Raw genomic sequence first — 20,727 nt, forward strand, 5'->3', positions numbered from 1 at the left:
ATGGCTCGTGGGCCCAGCCGCTCTGTGGCATGTGGGATCCTCCCAGACTGGGGCACGAACCCGTGTCCCCTGCATCAGCAGGTGGACTCTCAACCACTGCGCCACCAGGGAAGTCCCCGATTTTGTATTTTTAATGACATATTTAACATCTCCAGGTTTATCTCTTAACTGTTTATTGTAGTTATATTTGCTTTAACAATTTTTTTGTCTTTTAATCTTCATTTTGGCTTAGTTAAGTAGTTGACCCTCAGTCTTTACTATATATTTGTTTTTCCTAGTGGGATTTCCCCTTTCCTATAGATTCTTACTTCTTTTCCACTTAGAGAAGTCCTTCTAACATTTCTCTTATGGTAGATTTAGTATTGATGAACTCTTACTTTTTGCTTTTCTGAGAAGTTCTTTATGCCTCCTTCGATTCTAAATGATAATTTTGCTGGGTAGACTATACTAGGTTGCATGTTTTTCCCTTTCAGCACTTTGAATATGTTATGCCTCTCCCTTTAGATCTGCAAAGTTTCTGCAGAAAAATTGGCTGCTAGCCTTATGTGGATTCCCTTATACATGACCCTTGTTTTTCTCTTGCTCCCTTCAGAATCCTGTCTTTATCCTTTTTTTGTTTGTTTGTTTGTTTTTGGCCATGACCCAAGGCATGTGGGATCTTAGTTCCCTGATCAGTGATGGAACCCATGTCCCCTGCAGTGGAAGCACAGGGTCTTAACAACTGTATTGCCAGGGAAGTCCCTCTGTCTTAACTTTTATCATTTTAATTTTATGCCTTTATGTGGGCCTGTTTGGGTTCATCTTGAGACCCTCTGTGTTTCCTTTACTTGGATATGTTTCTTCAAGTTTGGGAAATTTTCAGCCATAATTTCCTCAAATATATTTTCTTTCTTTCTTTAAAATTTTATTTATTTTTTTAAAAAATTTATTTATTTTATTTATTTATTTTCGGCTGTGTTGGGTCTTTGTTGCCACATGTGGGCTTTCTCTAGTTGCGGCAAGCAGGGGCTACTCTTCATTATGGTGCACGGGCTTCTCATTGTGGTGGCTTCTCTTGCTGCAGAGCACACGCTTTAGACATGCGGGCTTCAGTACTTGTGGCACGTGGGCTCAGTAGTTGTGGCTCGCGGGCTCTAGAGCGCAGGCTTAGTAGTTGTGGCACATGGGCCTAGCTGCTCCGTGGCATGTGGCATCTTCCTGGACAAGGGTTCAAACCCATGTCCCCTGCATTGGCAGGCGGATTCTTAACAACTGCGCCACCAGGGAAGCCCCTCAAATACATGTTCAATCCCCATCTCTCTCCCTTCTTCTGGGACCTGTATAATTCACATGTTGGTATGCTTAATGTTATCCCCAAAATCACATAAATGGGGACTTCCCTGGTGGTGCAGTGGTTAAGAATTCACCTGCCAATGCAGAGTACACGGGTTCAAGCCCTGGTCCGGGAAGATCCCACATGCCACGGAGCAACTAAGCCCGTGCACCACAACTACTGAGCCTGCACTCTAGAGCCTGCGTGCCACAACTACTGAGCCCATGTGCCACAACTACTGAAGCCTGCATGCCACAACTACTGAAGCCTGCGTGCCTAGAGCCTGTGCTCCACAAGAGAAGCCACTGTGATGAGAAGCCTGCACACCATAGTGAAGAGTAGCCCCCTCTTGCTGCAACTAGAGAAGGCCTGTGCACAGCAACGAAGACACAACGCAGCCTTAAATAAATAAATAAATAAATAATTTTTTAAAAAGATCACATAAAGGTTATCATTTTTAAATTTTTCTTTTTCTTTTGCTGTGTCTGTTTTTTTTTAAGCCTACAGCACCCAGTATTTCCAGGCAGTCTCTCATTCAAGTACTAACCAGGCCTGACCCTGCTTAGCTTCTGAAATCAGGCACATTCAGGGTGGTATGGCTGTAGACACTTTTGCTGTTCTGATTGGGTGATTTTCATTGGTCTATCTTCCAGATCCCTTATGCATTCTTCTTTGTCATTTAGTCGCTATTTCTTCCTTCTAGTGTGTTTATTTCAGCTACTTAATTCTTCAATTCTGTTTTTTTTAATATTTTCAGTTCCTTGTTAAAATTCTCACTGTGTTCATCTATTCTTTTCCCTAATTCAGTTAACATTCTTATTTCCAGTGCTTTGAATTCTTTATCTGGTTAATTATTTGTTTCATTATTTTTTCAGGAGCTTTCTTTTGCTCTTTCAGTTGAGACCAATCCCTCTGACTTTTTCTTTCTTTCTTTTTTTTTTTTGGCTGCGCCACATGGCATGTGGGATCTTAGTTCCCTGACCAGGGATCTAACCCATGACCCCTGCAGTGGAAGCATGGAGTCTTAACCACTGGACTGCCAGGGAAGTCCCTCTGACTTTTCATTTTGCTTAACTTTCTCTGCCTCTGTAAACTTAGATGAAAGTTACCTATTGCAGTCCTAAAGGGATGTTCTTATGGGGGAGTGTCCCTATACAGACTGCAGGTGCCCAGTGCCTTTGGTGGGAGAGCTGGATTTGTTGTGGACACAATCACATCTTCCCTCAGTGTGCGCTGGCAGCTATCACTTTGGTGGGAGGTGGGGCTGGACATGGAGGGGCTAGAGCTGGAGCTAGAAGTGAGGTGGGACTTCTCTGCTCAGTAGCTGTCACTGCCCTATTGGGGGCAGGGTCTGATTCCAAGTTGTTGGAGCAGAAGTCCTGAGGGTCAGGCCCAAGCTGGCTCTGTTTTCTTTAGGTGTGTGCTTTCCCCTCTCCCAGCACCAGGCCCCTTGCCCCAGGTCGGGGGCGCTGAAGCAAGAGGGGGGGGCCTGCATGGGCGCTCAGCCCATGTCAGCTATAGACAGAGGTCTGAGCTGTCTCCAATGTGCTGCCCAGGCAGACACCAGCAGTTGCTTCCCTTGCTCTGTTCAGATGCAGCCCTGAGTGCTGGCAAAGTTCATCTTACTCTTTCCAATGCATTCAAACTTTCTTTTTACTGCTTCAACAGAGTGCTGGAATCTCTCCTCAGGAAACCTGGACTTCTAAAAGGCTCTCTCATCTGTGGGTGTCTGCTCAAATCAGCAGTCTCCAGGTTTACCTTAATTGCAGCCAAGAGGGACTAGGGCTGGTTCACAGACTCCTGCTTGTTTAACAGCCCATACCAAGGACTGTCCCCTATTACTTGATACACAGGTTGTTGAGACTCCTCCCAGGTCCATTGGTATACAGTGTTGGATCCCACAACACCCACAGAGGCAAGTTGTGGATGTATGCCAAGTTTTAGTTGTTAAAAGGGGATGTGTGTGCAAAATTGATGGGCATCTTATGCCACCACGAGGCTGATGTTATTCTTCAGTGTTCAGATTTTTATGAAGGATCTATTCTATTTTTTAAGTTTTAGAAGCATTAAGTTTCATGAGGTATTTTTCCTTCTTACAGTTTACAGTCTTTATTTTTCTTTAAGATGAATTATTCCTTGTTCAATAAGGAATAAATGTTAATCAAACTTTTCCTATATTCACTTACATAGATGTCTTTTTTCCATGATAATGTCTTTGATGTTGAATAAGGTATAGATCACAGTTAAAAGTTTTTCCATAAATAACAAAGACTGAGAAGATAACAATGATGATGGCTAAACTAACCAAGTATTTATTATGTGATGGGCACAACTGTAGAATCCCCATAACCAACCTCTGAAGTACACTAATTAGGCCCACATTACCATAAACACATCATATATGCATACAAAAGGATCTGGAAGAATAAGTAAGTTGGTTATGTTGGGGAAGTAACTAAGGTCGGGATGTTAGTCAAAGGGAAGTACAATTTTACCTATAATGTATAAATCAGTAAAAGCAGAAGAGAGCCACATATTATCTCTAAAATGGACAACAAATAAATAAAGCAGACACATTCAAAAGGGGCCAACAAGGTAACTCTTTATCATGGCAAAAATTTCAGTATTTGACAAAATGGGGGTTTGATAAAAACAGGTAAACACTTTTAAGCCAATGGAATAGTAACAATATATTCACAGACAAAGAATATTAAAGGCTGGTTATAGCATAATCACACTTTCTCTCAAAAGCAATGCCAAATGTAATCTTACAGGATTTGCTCCAAGAATTTGACAGTGATTGTCTATGACTGGTAAGATTACAGATAACTGTAGCTATTTTTTTTTACTCATATCTACATTTTTATGGAGGAAAATTGTTCTGCAAAAAGAATAGTATAAGTTTCTAAAAGGAAAATAAAACAATCTTCCAAAAGGTACATATCCATAAGATACTAAAGGATATGTAAAAGTAACAGTAACTTAACACAAACAGGGTGACACACAGATACATAGACAGATATGCAAATTTTAAAAACAAAGACTGACCTGATATCGAAGCTTTATATGTATAAAAATAAACTTACCATCAAACATGCAATAAAAATATATAAAAATAGATATGGTTATTAAATAAATGGTGTTAGTATGAGAAATGGGGGAGGGGAAAAAGGGTAAATTAGACCCTCAATAATTTAAAATAATTTTAAAATGCATCAGTAATTCTGTATACTTCACAAAAAATTAAGAACATTAAAAAGAAAGTAGCAGGGTTAGCCCCCAAATAAATTTTGATGCTTAAAATAAATGCAATATACAATAAAAAGGTTTTTCAACTTATAATATTCACAAGTATGAATTTTCTGAAAGTAATGAATCTAGATAAAAATATTCAAATATTTTATTCAGAGTGTTTATTTTCTGTATGAATTTTCTCAGACTGACTAACTGGTAAAGTATAAGTATATGTATCTTAATTACATTTGTAGGGACTCTCACTAGTATGAATTCTCTTTATTGTATGGTTCCTTAATTATGTAGTTCCAATTTATAGAGTTTCTCATTCACAGAGCTTCTTACCAGCATGACTTTTCTTATGTTGCTGAATTTCTGAACCCCTCTCCAAAGCCTTCCCACAGCCTTTACATTCATAAAGTTTCTCACCAGTATGTATTCTCTGATGTTGAGTACGGCTCAAGCCAGTACCAAAAGTCTTCCCACATTCCTTACATTCATAGGGTTTCTGACCAGTGTGTATCCTCTGGTGCCGATTAAGGGCTGAACCACTACTAAAGGACTTTCTACATTCTTTACATTCATAGGGTTTTTCACCTGTGTGAATTAGCTGGTGTTGAATAAGTTTTGAGCCACTAGCAAAAGCCTTCCCACATTCCTTACATTCATAGGGTTTCTCACCAGTATGAATTCTCTGATGTTGAGTGAGGTCTGAACCACTACTAAAGGCCTTCCCACATTCCTTACACTCATAGGGTTTCTCACCAGTGTGCATTCGTTGATGTTGAATAAGTTTTGAACCACTTCTAAAGGCTTTCTCACATTCCTTACATTCATAGGGTTTCTCACCAGTGTGAATTCTCTGATGTTGAGTGAGATCCGAGCCACTATTGAAAGCCTTCCCACATTCCTTACACACATAAGGTTTCTCACCGGTATGAATTCTTTGATGTCGAGTAAGGGCTGATCCAAAACTAAAAGCCTTCCCACATTTGTTACATATATATGGTTTCTCACCAGTATGAATTCTTTGATGCCGCGTAAGAGCTGAACCACTACTAAAGGCCATTCCACATGCTTTACATTCATAAGGTTTCTCACCAGTATGAATTCTTCGATGCTGAGTAAGGTTTGAACCACTGCCAAAGGCTTTCCCACAATCCTTACATTCATAAGGTTTCTCACCTGTGTGAATTCTGTGATGCCGAGTAAGGGCTGATTCAAAACTAAAGGACTTCCCACATTCCTTACACTCATAAGGCTTTTCACCACTGTGAATTATCTGATGTCGAATAAGGCCTGATCCAAAACTAAAGGCTTTCCCGCATTCCTTACATTCATATGGTTTCTCACCAGTGTGAATTCGCTGATGGTGAGTAAGGTTTGAGCCACTACCAAAGGCCTTCCCACATTCATTACATTCATAAGGTTTTTCACCCGTATGAATTCTTTGATGGTAAGCAAGGTTTGCACCACTACCAAAGGCCTTGCCACATTCTTTACATTCATAAGGTTTCTCACCAGTATGAATTCGCTGATGTCGAATAAGGACTGATACAAAACTAAAATCCTTCCCACATTCCTTACATTCAAGGAGTTTCTCATCAGTATGAATTCTCTGATGCTGGATATTGAAAGTGGGTATGTCTTCAGGAGTAAATATCATTTGACTGAAATGTCCTTCCTGAGATTCCTGTTTTCTCTCAAACTGGCTTTTACATTCCCAATCACCTCTGAAACTTGAACACTCAATGCTGTTTTTTATAAGTCTTTCCATTATCTCCCATCAGGATGATTCTATTCCATAAATATCCTTTTTCAGAAATAATTCTTGGTCTCAACATTGATTCACAGTCTGAAAGAAAATATAAAAACATTCACTTTTTTTGTGTTCTGGGAGAAATGAAACTTTTATAATAGATAGGAAAAGACTTAACTGAAACTCATTTTCATATAGAGTGGCTTATACAGTTCTCATATATGATTGGGCATTTTGACAAACAGATAAGGAAACAGAATGAGAAGAAACACTAGAAGGTGAAGGAGTTATTTAGGAAAATAGATTAAGTCAATTGTTCCTAAATAGTGATTTAGATAAAAATACCCTAAAGACATGGGAAGCTCAATAAATATAAAGATGTCCAGGCCCCAACTCAATTTTGTTAACTAGTGTCATATACATTTAAAAATGAGTATAATTATCATTTAACCCATTTCTTAGGGTTGTTTGGAGCTTTAAGTAACTACACCAGGAAGGAAAAATCTAGGCTAGATGGTCATAAATTGCATATAATCTGATGGAGATAGAAGACAAAGTTACTTCAGATGTAGCAGTATCTTGATGAAAGATTAATGAGGGGCTTCCCTGGTGGCACAGTGGTTGAGAGTCCACCTGCCGATGCAGGGGACACAGGTTCGTGCCCCAGTCTGGGAAGATCCCACATGCCGCAGAGCGGCTAGGCCCATAAGCCATGGCCGCTGAGCCTGCGCGTCTGGAGCCTGTGCTCCACAACGGGAGAGGCCACAAGCGTGAGAGGCCCACGTACCACACACACACAAAAAATGTAGATAGATATCTATATCTATCTATCTATATATATTAATGAACTGAGTAAGTCTGGAATGAGCAATAGAGAGTGAAGATTCTGTTGTGGTTAGAATATAGTTTGTTTATGCCATTTGGTAAAATCCAAAGTCTTGAGGCTAACCTTGGGAGAACAAAAAAGGGGACTTAGCAAAGGCCAAAAGCAGAGTAATTGAGAATGTAGTTTTAAAATCAGAGAAAAGGGACAAGAAGATAGGAGGTAATGTGATACTTCTGGAAAATTACAAGGAGGATGCAGATAGATGAGTACTCTGAATCCCAGCTCTGATGATTATTGAAATAATTCTGAAATCACATTAATGTATTGATATTTACACCGTTGTATAAAGTAACGCCACAGTGTTTGGTAGCTATTATTTTGGAAGACTTATATGCCATAAAAGTGACCAGGAAAATAAAAGGATTCAGAGACATCAATTAAGACCCTGAATAAATAACTCAAGCCACAAAAGGTGAAAACATTTCAGCTCCATTCTCTTCCTACAATACTCAAACAGCAAGCTTGTTTAGGCTCGGCCTAAAAATGTCTTGAAATTGTTCTTTCCATTCCCACTGTCAGTAGATAATTCCAGTCAAAATTATCTTTCACTTGGATATGAAAGCAGTATTTTATCTAGCTGCTTGCATTTCCAGTTTTGCACCCTTAACAGCCAGAGTGATATTCAGTCTGGCACTGTTCTGCTCAGAATGCTTCAGTGGTTTCCCACTGTCCCTCGGATAAGATCCACACTCCTTAACTTGGTCTTTAAAATTCCTCAGAGACCTGCCTGCTGCCTGCCTCTTCAAGATGATACCTCTCTCCTATCAGCAATAAGCCATAGTTACACTGGCCTTACTTCGTTCTTCAAATGCACTAAACTGTAACATGCCCCTCTCCCAACAATTTAATCTGCTTGAAATATTCTTTCATACCTCCCTTCCCACTGCCCCCACTCTTCACCTGCAAGTTCCTGGTCATTGTTCAGATCTCTGCTAACTAGCATACCCTAATAAATATCTTTTCTGAATACTCAGTCTTAATTTTGCACATCTCGCCATTTTTTCTCAAAGCACTTTTTTAACTTTTCTTTTTTTCTTCCTGTCTTTGTGTTTAGTGTTTGGTAATGAATGATTACACATTTATCCCCTACAATTGAAAATTTCCTCTATTTTTTAAAGCCTTTATTGAATTTGTTACAATATTGCTTCTGTTTTAGTTTTGGTTTTTTGTCCCCAAGGCACGTGGGATCTTAACTCCCCAACCAGGGATCAAACCGCAACCCCTGTATGGGAAGGTGAAGTCTTAACCACTGGACCGCCAGGAAGTCCCCAGCAAATTTCATATTTTTTTGAATGTTTGCTTAATGTCTGTCTGCTACCACAGAGCCAAGATTGAGGAAGGCAAGGGTAATGTCTGTTACTTTAGTCAGCTTGAACCCTGGCACACACAAAAAGATCAAAATACATTTACTGAATGGCTAATATAATAAATTAGTCTCAAAATTCATTATTCTTAAAAATAAACTTCTAAAAACAATATTTCTCTAGAAAAGGATATACTTTCTCTCAAACAGTGAAAGTGAATCACATGTGGTTATTTCTGTCCTTTAAAAAAATCTCACTAAAAGGAATGAACTGGTTTTTTAACAAAAGGAACCCACAAAGTCAAAGAAAATTGAAGAGGAAATAGCAACAAAACTTTTGAAGCTGGAAAGCATGAAGAGAAATGACGAACAACTTAACAAAGAAAGATGAAACCTAACCCAAAAGTAAGGAAAACCCAGAAGGGGATGATTTATGCTGCAAACCCCAGAAAGGCTTAAGAAATGGGAGCATTACGTACTTAAGAAGGTCTACTAACTGGCATACAAAAAGTTAAATCAGCTTCTTAGTGTCCACTCTATAATACTGGTACTCTATAATACTGATACAAATATCATCATTTGAGGAAATCCTGTACCATAAAAGAGATTAAACAAAGCCCAAAGGAACTTAGAAGAGAAACCACATAGGAAAACAAAATTCCAGAAGCCACCACTAATATCTTCAGAGGGATATGAGAAGCCATTTCACATGATAGAAGCATAGGATAACATAAAAGGAATAAGAGGCAAAAAAGAATACTTAGAAAATGAAAATATAAAGTGGGAATAAAAACATATCATTAGAAGAGTTAAAGGATAAATGAAAAATCTCTTTAAAAAGTACAAAAATATGGAAGTAGAAAATAGGAAATGTATAACACAGGGAACTATATTCCTATATAACCTATAATGGAAAATAATCTGAAATATATACATATGTGTATATATATATATATATATGTATATATATATATATATAACTGAATCACTTTGCTGTACACCTGAAACTATCACAATATTGTAAATCAACTATACTTCAATTAAAAAAAGAACAGAAAATAGGAAAGACATTGGAAGGTCATGCAAGCCAGGTCAACATCTAATGGGAGATCATTCTTGAAAGTGTGCTAAGCATCTGCCAAGTATCAGGCAGGATGTTAGAAGGAATGAAGGAATCTGAAAATTGCCATTTTGAAATCACCAATCTAATAATTGATTCAGGCAAGGATTCTCAATGGATTCTAAAATCAGAAAGTGAATGGTCAAGATAACGGATATTCACTTAGTCTCTTAGCATCAATCCACATATGATTTACTAATTAAAGAGGGAAACATGTACCTTTATACTGGAAAGGTTTGGTACTCAGTACCATCATTTAACCTTAAATGATGAAACTTGGTATCATCAACAGTGGAACAACCTGACACTCTGCCTTCTGATGTAATGCAATAGAATACACCATACTACCTTTGTCAAAATAGGTAAGCTGAATCTAAGCCTCCTATTTCCATAAGAAAACCATCAGACAAATGGAGGTTGTGAGACATTCTATAAGGCAACTGTCTTGAATTCAGTGTCATATAAAACAAACAAAAATGAGAGGCTGTTCTAGATTAAAAGAGACCAATGAAGCCCAACAACCAAAATAATACATGAATCCTGATTGGATCTGAGATCAAGCAAACAAACAACCAAGTAAATAAACAAAAACATAACATCAGCTAAAAAAAGACATTTGGGGGAACCACTGGAGAGATTTGAACATGAAATGTTTGAGGTGGTACTAGTGAGTTTATATTAATTTTCAAAGATTTGATATGTCATTGTTATTGTTTGGAAAATGTCCTTATACTTAGGAGATGTACGCTAAAAGTATTAAGGGTAAAATGTCAGGATGTCCCCAACTTATTTTCAAATGATTCAGGGGGAAAAAATGGACACGCATGCACACGCACGCGTGTGTGTGTATTTAGAAAAATAAAGCAAATGTGGTAAGATGTTAACAATTGGTGATTTTAGCTGATGGCTATATGGGGCAAAGAACTGAATATTATTTCTAATTTTCTGTATGTTGGAAAACTTTCAAAGAGAACAGAAACAGATTGTTTTTAAAAGTAGCATTTAAGAAGATTTTCCAGAACTGAAGGACACAAATCTCCACATTAAATGGGCTCGCTTGGTATCTAGTATAAAGAATAAAAATTATTCACACTAAGATATAATTTCATTAGGTTCCAGGACAGTAGGAACAAAGAAAATATCCTAAAAGAATTCAAACAGTAAAAATACAGTGCATAAATAAAAGACCAGGAATGAAATTAGCTTTGGAGTTCCCAAAAATATTCTAAGCCAGAAGTCCTAAGTTCAAATTTCTGAGAGAAAATAATAATTAGAATCCCATGCCCTGCCAAAGAACCAATGCACTGGTTGAAACAGCCCTTTCAGATATGCTAGAACTCACAACAAATTTAACACATTTATCTCTTCTTACATGCCATCTACATCGAAAACCCATTTTGATATCTGGAGTTTTCTTGGAGTAAACCAAGAAACAGGAAGGAAATAAATAGGAATTCATAGTCTTGCCATGATTTCCATGTGAAAAGTAGAGACTTGATTGGGAAAGAATGATATCCTTAAATATGGAACTGGGACATCTGGTTGGGACCCAGATGAAACTGACAATCTTGAACCTCCAACTTGCTTTGGGCCTCTCTTACCAGTGGAGGAAGCTTGCAATCCAGTGTCCGGGAGACTAGCTTTCCTCTGACTGAAAACCCTATAATAACATCACCTGGAGCAGTACCTGAAAAGGCATGCTAATTCTCCTCATGACCCACCAGAACCATTCTGTTGCCACTAAACCTGTAACAAGGGTCCAACCTCAGCATGTTCCAGAGGAACAAGTAGATACTATGAGCCAGGAGGAAATAACTTACTATTAGTTTGCAAGGGCTGCCAAACCAAAATACCACAGACTGGATGATATAAACAACAGAAACTTATTTGCTTACAGTTCTGGAGATTAGAAGTCCAAGATCAAGGTTTCAGCAGGTTTGTTTTCTTTTGAGGCCTCTCTCCTTGGCTTGCAGATGGTTACTTTCTCACTGTGTTCTCACATGGTCTTTCCTCTGTGTGAGCATCCCTGGTGTCTCTTTGTGTGTCTAAATTTCCTCTCATATAAGGATACCAGTCAGATTGGTTTAGGATCCACCCTAACAGCCTCGTTTTAATCATTTCTTTTAAAACCCTGTCTCCAAATATAGTCATATTGTAAAGTACTGGGGGGTTAGAGCTTCAACATATGAATTTGGTGGGGGGGGACACAATTCAGTGCACAATATTCACTAAAACGAAGGTTATGGGAGCACAGTGACACCAACTGTATCTTTTTGTATAGTTTTAATGTTTGGAACCATGTTCATACAATCAAATAAACAAGAATGGATTAATATTAATTAAAAAATCAAACAGAATACAAAGGGAATAAATGAACCTAAAAGTATTTGAAATGAATAACGTAACCACAATAAGGAGCAGATTAAAAAATGAATCCAAGGGGCTTCCCTGATGGTGCAGTCGTTAAGAATCCACCTGTCAATGCAGGGGATACGGGTTTGAGCCCTCGTCCGGGAAGATCCCACATGCTGTGGTGCAATTAAGCCCATGTGCCACAACTACTGAGCCTGCAGCAACGAAGACCAAAGGTAGCCAAAAATAAATAAAATTAAATCTTAAAAAAAAAAAGACTAAAAAGAGACATGATAACTAAATTCAGTGTGTGATCCTAGACTGTATCCTGGATAGCAAGTCAGGGAGAGAGGGTGTGGTGTAAGTAGGATGAATTGCTACAAAGAATATTATTGAGACTAGCAAAAAATTTTGTATATGGACTGTTACATAACAGTATTGCACTGTTGTTTAAATTTCTTATTTTAGTGACTGTACTGTGGTTATGTAAGAGAATACTCTTGTTCTTAGGAAATAACACACTGAAGTGTTTAAGGGTAAAGAGGCAAATGTATGCAACTTATTCTTAAATGGTTCAGATAAAATGTGTGTATTGTGTATGTGTGTGTGTCCTCACATGCATATATAGATACGCAGAACAATTGCAAGTGCACACAGGAATGATAATACAAATGGGGCAAAATGTAAGCAATTGGTGAATCTGAGCAAAGAGTACCCAAGAATACTTGGTACTATTCTTGTAACTTTCCTGCAAGTTTGAAACTTAATCAAAATTTAAAAGTTACCCAAAACAAGACATATTCCTAAATAATTCTAATGTTAAATATGAAACTAAATAGAAATATAAAATACCTAGAAATGAAGTGAAAAGGAGATCAATACATGTAAAAAACCTGGACATAGGAAAGAAAATTACCCCCCCAAAAAGAAAATTTAATAACATTAAACTCCTTTTAAAAAATAAAACTGATTTGAATTCAATACTGCAACAAAAGAATCTCAAAAAAAAAAGCAGAAAAAAATTAATGAAGATTTAAAATATGTAAGATTCACAAAAGTCAAACCTTGCTATTGAAAAAAAATGAAGACTGCTGATTAAACATGTATGTATACCATCTCCTTTAGGTTTTATCCCAAAACACCACTAAAATGACCAAACGGTGATATTTTCCTATTGTTAATTGCTGGTAAGGGCACAGGTATGACAGATACTACTGACTGCCCCCCTCAAAATCATCCCTCCTCTACTTTCTTGCTACAAGAATTTTTTTCCATAGCTTTTTTTCATCAGCTCCAGAAAATGAATCATGATTTGCCTAGGCCAGTGGTTCTGAATTGATTGCTATTAGAATCAATTAGGTAGCTTTTTAAAAAATTCTAAAGCTTGAACCCCACTCCAGACCAATTAACTCTTAATGTTTTTCTTGTCATCTTGTATGACTTTAAGTCATTAATTCTCAACTGTGGCAGCACACCAGAATTACCTGGTGATCTTTTAAAAATGATGATGTCCAGGTTATATCCCAGACCAATTAAATCAGAATCGCTGGGAGTGGGACCCAGACATCAGTAACCAAGGTTAAGAATAACCAGCTTAAATTAAATGAAATAATTAACTCTCTGTTCTATTTGTTGCAGTTGTGTTTTTCTGCCTTATGCAGCCAAAAGTAACCTAATGGCAGTGGAAACACAGGTTCTAGCAGAGAGAGCTGGGTGTACTGGAAGTGTTTACTGAAGTTTAGAATATGTGTACTCTATTATCTCCATGATTTCATATTATAAAATATGGCCTTACATGAAGCAATTAAAATGAGCTCTATACTTAAGTGAACAATTCTCCACACAGAATAAAAAGCACAAACAGTAACAATAACTAACTGACACTAAGTAAATGGGCAGGTCCTCTTTTAAGTGTTTTATGTGAACCAACTCAATCCTTGGATCCACTCTATAATTCATTTACTTTCCACATTTTGCAGGATACTCTTATAATCCTTTTTATATAGAAATATTTTTAAGTGACAAAACAGTACCACATACACATTTACATGTGTATGCATGTAAAAGGATATTTTAAAAGGATAAATAATTAACTGATAACAGTGGCTACCTTTGGGTACTTTGAGTAGATACCTTGGATTGGGGATTGTAGTTACATCAGACCTGAACCCCTTCATAACATACAAATTATTTTTATAACAAAATTATGATTATTAACTAAATATAATTTAACTAAAAATAAAATTTAAAAAGGAAAGCACTAGCATTTGGTCTAAGGAGATGCTCATTGTTTATAATGGCAATAATTTGTAAGCAAACCATGTTCAAAAAAGGGGGCTTGGTAAAATGGTAACATGATAAGGCCATAACTCATGGTAAAGATAAATGTGTAAAGACATGGACAGTTGTTCACAATGTATTGATATTTTGGCATGATAAAGGCAGGTTACAGGTCAATAGCCATAGTATGATCACATTTAGAAATGAATTCTCAGTATTGACAGCAGTTGTCTTTAACTGACAGGATTATAGATAACTTTTGTTACTTATTTGTGCTTCTCTGTGTTTTACAAATTTGTTGTAATAAATAATTTTTTTGTAATGAAAGAAATAAAGTATACAGCTATCTTCAGAAAAGTGACATATTTGACCCAGTATTCAAAGATTTTAAAAAAGAAATGATCTAAACATGGCACAGGTACAAGCACAGAGACATAAAATTTAAAAATTCAAATACATAATACAAACTATTCAAATAATATAACAATAGGTAGGCAATGCACAATGGAATACTAGTCAGCCATGAAAAATAATGAAATCTTGCCATTTGCAACCATGTGGATGGACCATGAGGGTATTATGCTAAGTGAAGTAAGACAGACAAAGAAAAATACCCTATGATCTCACTTATATGTGGAATTTAAACAAATAAGCAAACAAAAACCAAGCTCATAGATACAGAGAACAGATTGTTGGTTGCCAGAGACAGGGGGTGAGGGGGTGGGGTTGGGTGAAATGGGTAAAGGGGGTCAAAAGGTACAAACTTCCAGTTATAAAATAAATAAAGCTTGGGGATATAATGTACAGCATGGTGTAGACTTAATAATACTGTATTACATTTGAAAGTTATGAAGAGAGTAAATCTTAAAATTCATAAGAAAAAAAATTGTAACTATGTATGGTGATGGATGTTAACTAGACTTACTGTGGTGATCATTTTGCAATACAGTTGACCCTTGAACAACATGGGTTTGAACTGAGTAGTTTTACTTATAAGCAGATTTATTTCCGTAGTAAATACTATAGTACTACAGGATCTGTGGTTGGTTAAATCCAAGAATGCAGATACAGAGGAACTATGGATATGGAGGACCGACTGTAAGTGATATGAAGATTTTTGATTGTGCAGAGTCAGTGCTCCTAACCTCCACATTAACGGTCAACTGTATGTACAAATATTGAATCATTACGTTGTACATCTGAAACAAATATAATGTTATATGTCGATTATACCTCAGCAATTTAAAAAAAAAAAGATCTTTTGGGACCCACCAAAAGACTTTGGGACCCACCAAAAGACTTTTAGGCAACCACTTTATACCATAATTGATTTAGAGGTCCCAAGAATGGGAAACAAAGGAGAGGGGAGCTAACATTTATTGAATTTCTGATGTGTACCAAGTGTTCTACATATCTTATTTCATTCTCAACAACATTGAGAATAAGAACCTCTTGTTTACAGGTTAAACAGCTCGTAGGTGGTGTAGCTGAGATCAGATGTCACATTTCATACTAGAATCCCTAATTTTTATACCATGTTACAGAGACTAGTAGTGTAGGTAAAATAACCTGAGGGATGATTTGTTTCTTTTTTTTCTGAGGGAGCCAATATTTAAACTAAAGTGTTAGTGAGAATAGATGGCAAAGAGGCAGAGGCAGACACTGCCTGATGGAGGATAGTGTGGGGGAGGGGTGTGGGGGAGGGGGTTGAGGGGACTGGGGAAGAGAAATGGAAAGAGTAGTTAAAAAAGAAATATAATATAGGGAGAACAGCAAAAGGTACCACACAAATCTGACTTGATTAGACAAGAATGTTATTAAAATAAAAATATTAGACAATAAATATCTACATCTGTATCTAAGTCTATATCTCATTTTTATATCCCCCGCTTCCAAAAATGTATTTGAGGAGGCTAAGAATAAAGAAAAAATTTTAATCATACACAAAGGTCATACATCATAGGTATTCAATGTCAAAAACCCAGGCTAAGATTATTACTACAATTGATCATTTCTGAAGTGCTCAAATTCCTGGCAGTCAACACAAAAGGGAAATACTATATACGATGGATTAAATTATTCCTATTTGCCAGGACTATTTTTTTTTTTCTGGCAGCGCCTTGCGGTATGTGGGATCTTACTTCCCTGACCAGGGATCGAACCTGTGCCCCCTGCATCAGGAGCTCGGAGTCTTAACCACTGGACCGCCAGGGAAGTCCCTGCCAAAGACTATTTACAGGAGATAATCAAGACTTTGATGAGAAACATGCAGAAAATGTAATATCAATTGAGAGATTCATGTTATTAGAAGATTCCCCAAATTTCTACTCACATAATTATAGACACAATGCAATTCGATCAAAATCCCAAAAGATGTTTGAGTGGAACCAAACTATTTCAAAAATGTATATGGAATATGCAAAGAAACACAAACAGCCAAGACATTCTTGAGGAACAAGAAGGTAAGAGGACTTGTTCCAAATATTATAAAGTCACAGTGAATAAGATAGCAGAGTATTGCTGCAAGGGGAGACAAACAGAGCAATGGAACAAAACATAAAGTCCAGAAACAGATGTGGCCATAATGGTCACTTGATTTTTGGCTACAATGGCACTGCAGCTCAGTGTAGAAAAGATGAACTTTTCAATAAATGATACTGGAGCAACTGGATACTCACATGGGGGATAAAATGAAATTGAATCCCTACCCTACACAAATCAATTCCAGGTAGTGTAAAAACATACATGTTAAAGCTAAAAACGAGGAAGCTTTTAGAAGAGAACACAAGAAAATCTTCACTACCTTGAGGTAGCAGAAAATTTCTTAAACAAGCACTATTGAAAAAGATTTCATCACATTGAAATCCAAAACTTCTATTCACCCGAAGACACCAGAGTGAAAAACCAAGTCAGAGTAGAAGATAATATTTGTCACATGTGCAACTGACAGTAAACTAAAATATAGAAGATACATATTATGTATATATATTTTATATATATATTCAACTGCTATAAATCAGTTAGAGAAAAACAACCCAGTTAAAAATTAGCAAAGTATTTGAACAAGCATTTCACAAAAGAGGATATCCAGGCGGGCAAGAATTAGTGTTCAATTTCATTGATAATACAGGCATATCAATTAAATGTGATAACACTAGGTATCTACCAAATTGGCAAAAATTTTAAAGTGTGACAATGCCAAGAGCTGGCATGACTGTGAAACAAAAGGAGCCTTTTTAAACTGCTGATTCAAGGAAAAAACTTGCATAGTATATTTAGAGAACAGTCCGGCACTGTCTAGTAAAATTGAAGATGCGCAAACCCAATCCCTCAACAATTTAATTACAATTTTAGTATATATATTAAAGAAATACAAGCACATGTGTACCAAAATATGTGCACAAAACATTTGTAGTCACATTGCTTATAGCAGCCAAAAACTAGAAGCAAGTCAAATGTCCATGAAGAGTAGAATAGATAAGTAGTAAACTGATACTATTATACAAGATAGTATATAGAGAGCAATGGAAAAAAATGAACTGTAGTTATAGGAAATATGAATGAAGCTCACAAACGTTTTTCATGAAAAAAGACACAAAAGAATGTCTATTCATACAAAGATAGAAAACAGACAAAAACTAAATCTATGTGGTTTGGGAATTCATATCAAAGCTCTAATGAAAGACAAAGAAATGATCACAGTGGTTATCACCAGAAGAGTATAATTGTTTGTAATTGTGGAGGGGTACATCAGAGGCTGCTTTAGAGATGGCTGTATTCTTTTTCTTGACCTGGGTATTCCTTACATCGGTCTTTATAATTATTTTTACAAATGGGTGTTAAATGCCATTTCTGTATCTAATTTGAAAGGAAAAAAAAGACAGACATTCAAATAAATATGCACCTCTAAAAATGTTTCCAATATTAAATTATGTGGGGAAATACTTAAATATAATTTTATGTGAAAGTGTAGGCTATAAAATGGTAAATGCTGAGTAAAATCAATTTTTAAATATCACACTTTATATATGTACATAAAACATACTGAGAAGAAATTATCAAAAAGTTAGCATTGGTTTTAACTGGGAATTTAAATTTTCTTCATTGGGAATTGTACTTTTGAAATTGTTTAAGATAATTTCATTTTATAATAAAAAAGAAATATATATTTTTAAGAGGGCATAAAGAAAAATTAAACCATTTGTCAAATTAGGAAGAGAAAGTCACGTGTGTGGGTTGGATTTTGGAGCAAATCACATTTCTCAAAGGAAAAATTCCATAGATCAGGTCACCTGACAGGCAAGAATTTTCAAGAGAAGGAAACCAAGTCATATCCTGACATAGAAAAGAGGATTTCAGGAAACAAGGGGAAACGACAAGCTACCTTGCAGGTGCCTTGTGGATGTTCAACAGCCATTCTTTACTCCACTCTGGAAGACTCTGCAAGCAGAGAAGAGTTGGAGAGAGAGAAAGGAGTCAGGAAAAACCCGGCTCTCTGGGAGCCCAAGTCAACCTACCACCCACCACCTACAGATATTAGGTCAGACAAGTCTTGGGCGTCCTGCTCAATACCAGCATTACAGACAAGCACGGTCATTTGCAGTTCTGGGCAGAATGTGTCCCTGAGCTCACAGAGGTCTCCTGGTAAAAGAGCGCTGGAGTCACAAAGGCACAGACAAAGGCGCCCCACACCTACAGTGCTATATGGATACATAATCATAGGAACTCACACCACGGGCACACAGGCACCCCAAACCTCAACAAAATGGGCTGCAGACGGCCACGCAATCATACACACCCCGGAGACAGTCAGTCACAATCGCAGTCATAGGCACCCCCACGTACTCACATTCCCAGTGACATACATCATGGGGACACAATGACAAATTCACACGCACCCTACCACCAACAATATCACACACACACACACACACATCCCAAGGAGAAACAGACACAAATCTCACAGTTAAGCCATCCCACACCCACGGCTCAGCAAATGATCATAAATACACACACACACATCCCAAGTGTATACACAGTTTTACAACCGCGGTCAAGGAACCTCACACTCGCAAACAGTGCCACACCCGGTCACACAATTAAACCCCCAACACACCTGCACAATCAAATCCACAATCAAGCCCGTCTCCCGCCCTCACTGTTTGGTACAAGGTCACACGGACACAGAGACACAACCACAATCAGACACACGCTCCTCACGATCGCCCCTTCCCAGCTGGCTCCCGTAGAGGCCGGAGGTTCCAGACACTGCCGGCTCCAACCCCGGGCTCCAGGCCATCTCACCTACGACTCCTCCGGTCTGGTCAGCACCGCTCCACTCTACTTGAAACAAATAGAGTCCAGCACCTCGCACAGCATCCTGAGGCCGTTTGCCCCAACCCGTCAGAAAATCCCGTCCACTCCTCAGGAGAAGGTCTAGTTCTCGCGGGAAGGAGCACTAGGCCTAGAGGCCTCTGGGAGATGTAGTCCAGAAAGCGACAGGCTACCAAAAGCTATCTCCTCTTCATCCTGATTCCCCCTGGCCGCGGAAGCCTGGATCTGGCAGCGCACCTGAGGCTTCCGCGAGTCTCAGCTGACAAGAACTCCCTCGACCAAACTTTAGTCAAGTCGACCGCACTGACTCCATCACCCTGCCCAGTGGCTATAAATCCCCAGCTACTGTTACATACCCAGTTGAGTTCAATCTCTCTTCCCTATTGCGATAGTCTTTATAATAAGCCTTCCTTATCTGTTTACCTTGTCTGGTGCAACTTCTTTGATACATCCTAGCCTCAAGTTGCGGTTCTTTCAGGTTTTGGCGCTCACCCTACAACATCCTGGGCCTCACAGCCTGCTGGGAAATGTAGTCCAGGACTTTGCCAGCGGCGGAGTGGACCCGGCCAAGATAGACTGCGTTCCCTAGGCGCTGAGGCGGGACTTGGCCTCAGTTAAATGCCCAGGAGGCTGGTAGGAATTACGCTTTGCCCTGGGAGCGCGCAGATGCCTAGAGGCAAGCTGCTGCGGAAAGTGTCGGGGAGCCAGAAGAGCGAACCCGAATGCAGGACGTGAGTGTCTGGGACCAAAGCAGCCTAGGGAGTTTGAAGGGGAGAAATCCACAAGCCCAGTCACGTATGCGAGAGTGGGTGAAGGAGGGCCCGAGTGTGAGACCGTGATGAGATTGCGTGTGTGACTACATTTAGGGGTTAGTTGAATGGAAGAGAGACTGCATGCAGGTAAAATTGATGAGTGTGAGAGAGAGGTGGGATCAAGATTATAAGTGGCTTTGTGAGGATGGAGGGTCATATTGTGGGCTTGTGTGGTTGGGAGTAATTGTGTGTGTGTGCACGTGGTAGGGCAAGATTGTGTGTGTATGAAAATATGTGTGTCATCACGTGATTGTGGGCCACTGCATGGGTGGCTGAGATAGTGGAGGAATCTGAATCCTCTCAGCCTCATTTCCTCTTCAAACTGAGATAATAGG

The 20,727-nt window shown here is 38.2% G+C and overlaps 1 protein-coding gene across 1 annotated transcript; it reads right to left on the bottom strand.

Moving 5' to 3' along the window:
- Positions 1 to 4,314: 4,314 nt before the first annotated feature.
- Positions 4,315 to 19,601, bottom strand: LOC309976967 (uncharacterized protein). The gene is made up of 3 exons (XM_082862835.1): positions 19,551 to 19,601; positions 18,631 to 18,686; positions 4,315 to 6,401 (listed from the first exon to the last, which is right to left on the bottom strand). The coding sequence occupies exon 3, from the start codon at positions 6,321 to 6,323 to the stop codon at positions 4,872 to 4,874; it is 1,452 nt and encodes a 483-aa protein (XP_082718961.1). The 5' UTR covers positions 6,324 to 6,401; positions 18,631 to 18,686; positions 19,551 to 19,601; the 3' UTR covers positions 4,315 to 4,871.
- Between the last annotated feature and the right edge of the window lie 1,126 nt (positions 19,602 to 20,727).

This window comes from Leucopleurus acutus (assembly GCF_964270905.1).
Source record: "Leucopleurus acutus genome assembly, chromosome: 20".
In the NCBI taxonomy this organism is placed as follows: domain Eukaryota; kingdom Metazoa; phylum Chordata; class Mammalia; order Artiodactyla; family Delphinidae; genus Leucopleurus; species Leucopleurus acutus.

What these genes read in the sequence shown, in the direction of transcription:
- LOC309976967 (XM_082862835.1), bottom strand. Translation starts at nt 6,323, where the DNA reads ATGGAAAGACTTATAAAAAACAGCATTGAGTGTTCAAGTTTCAGAGGT.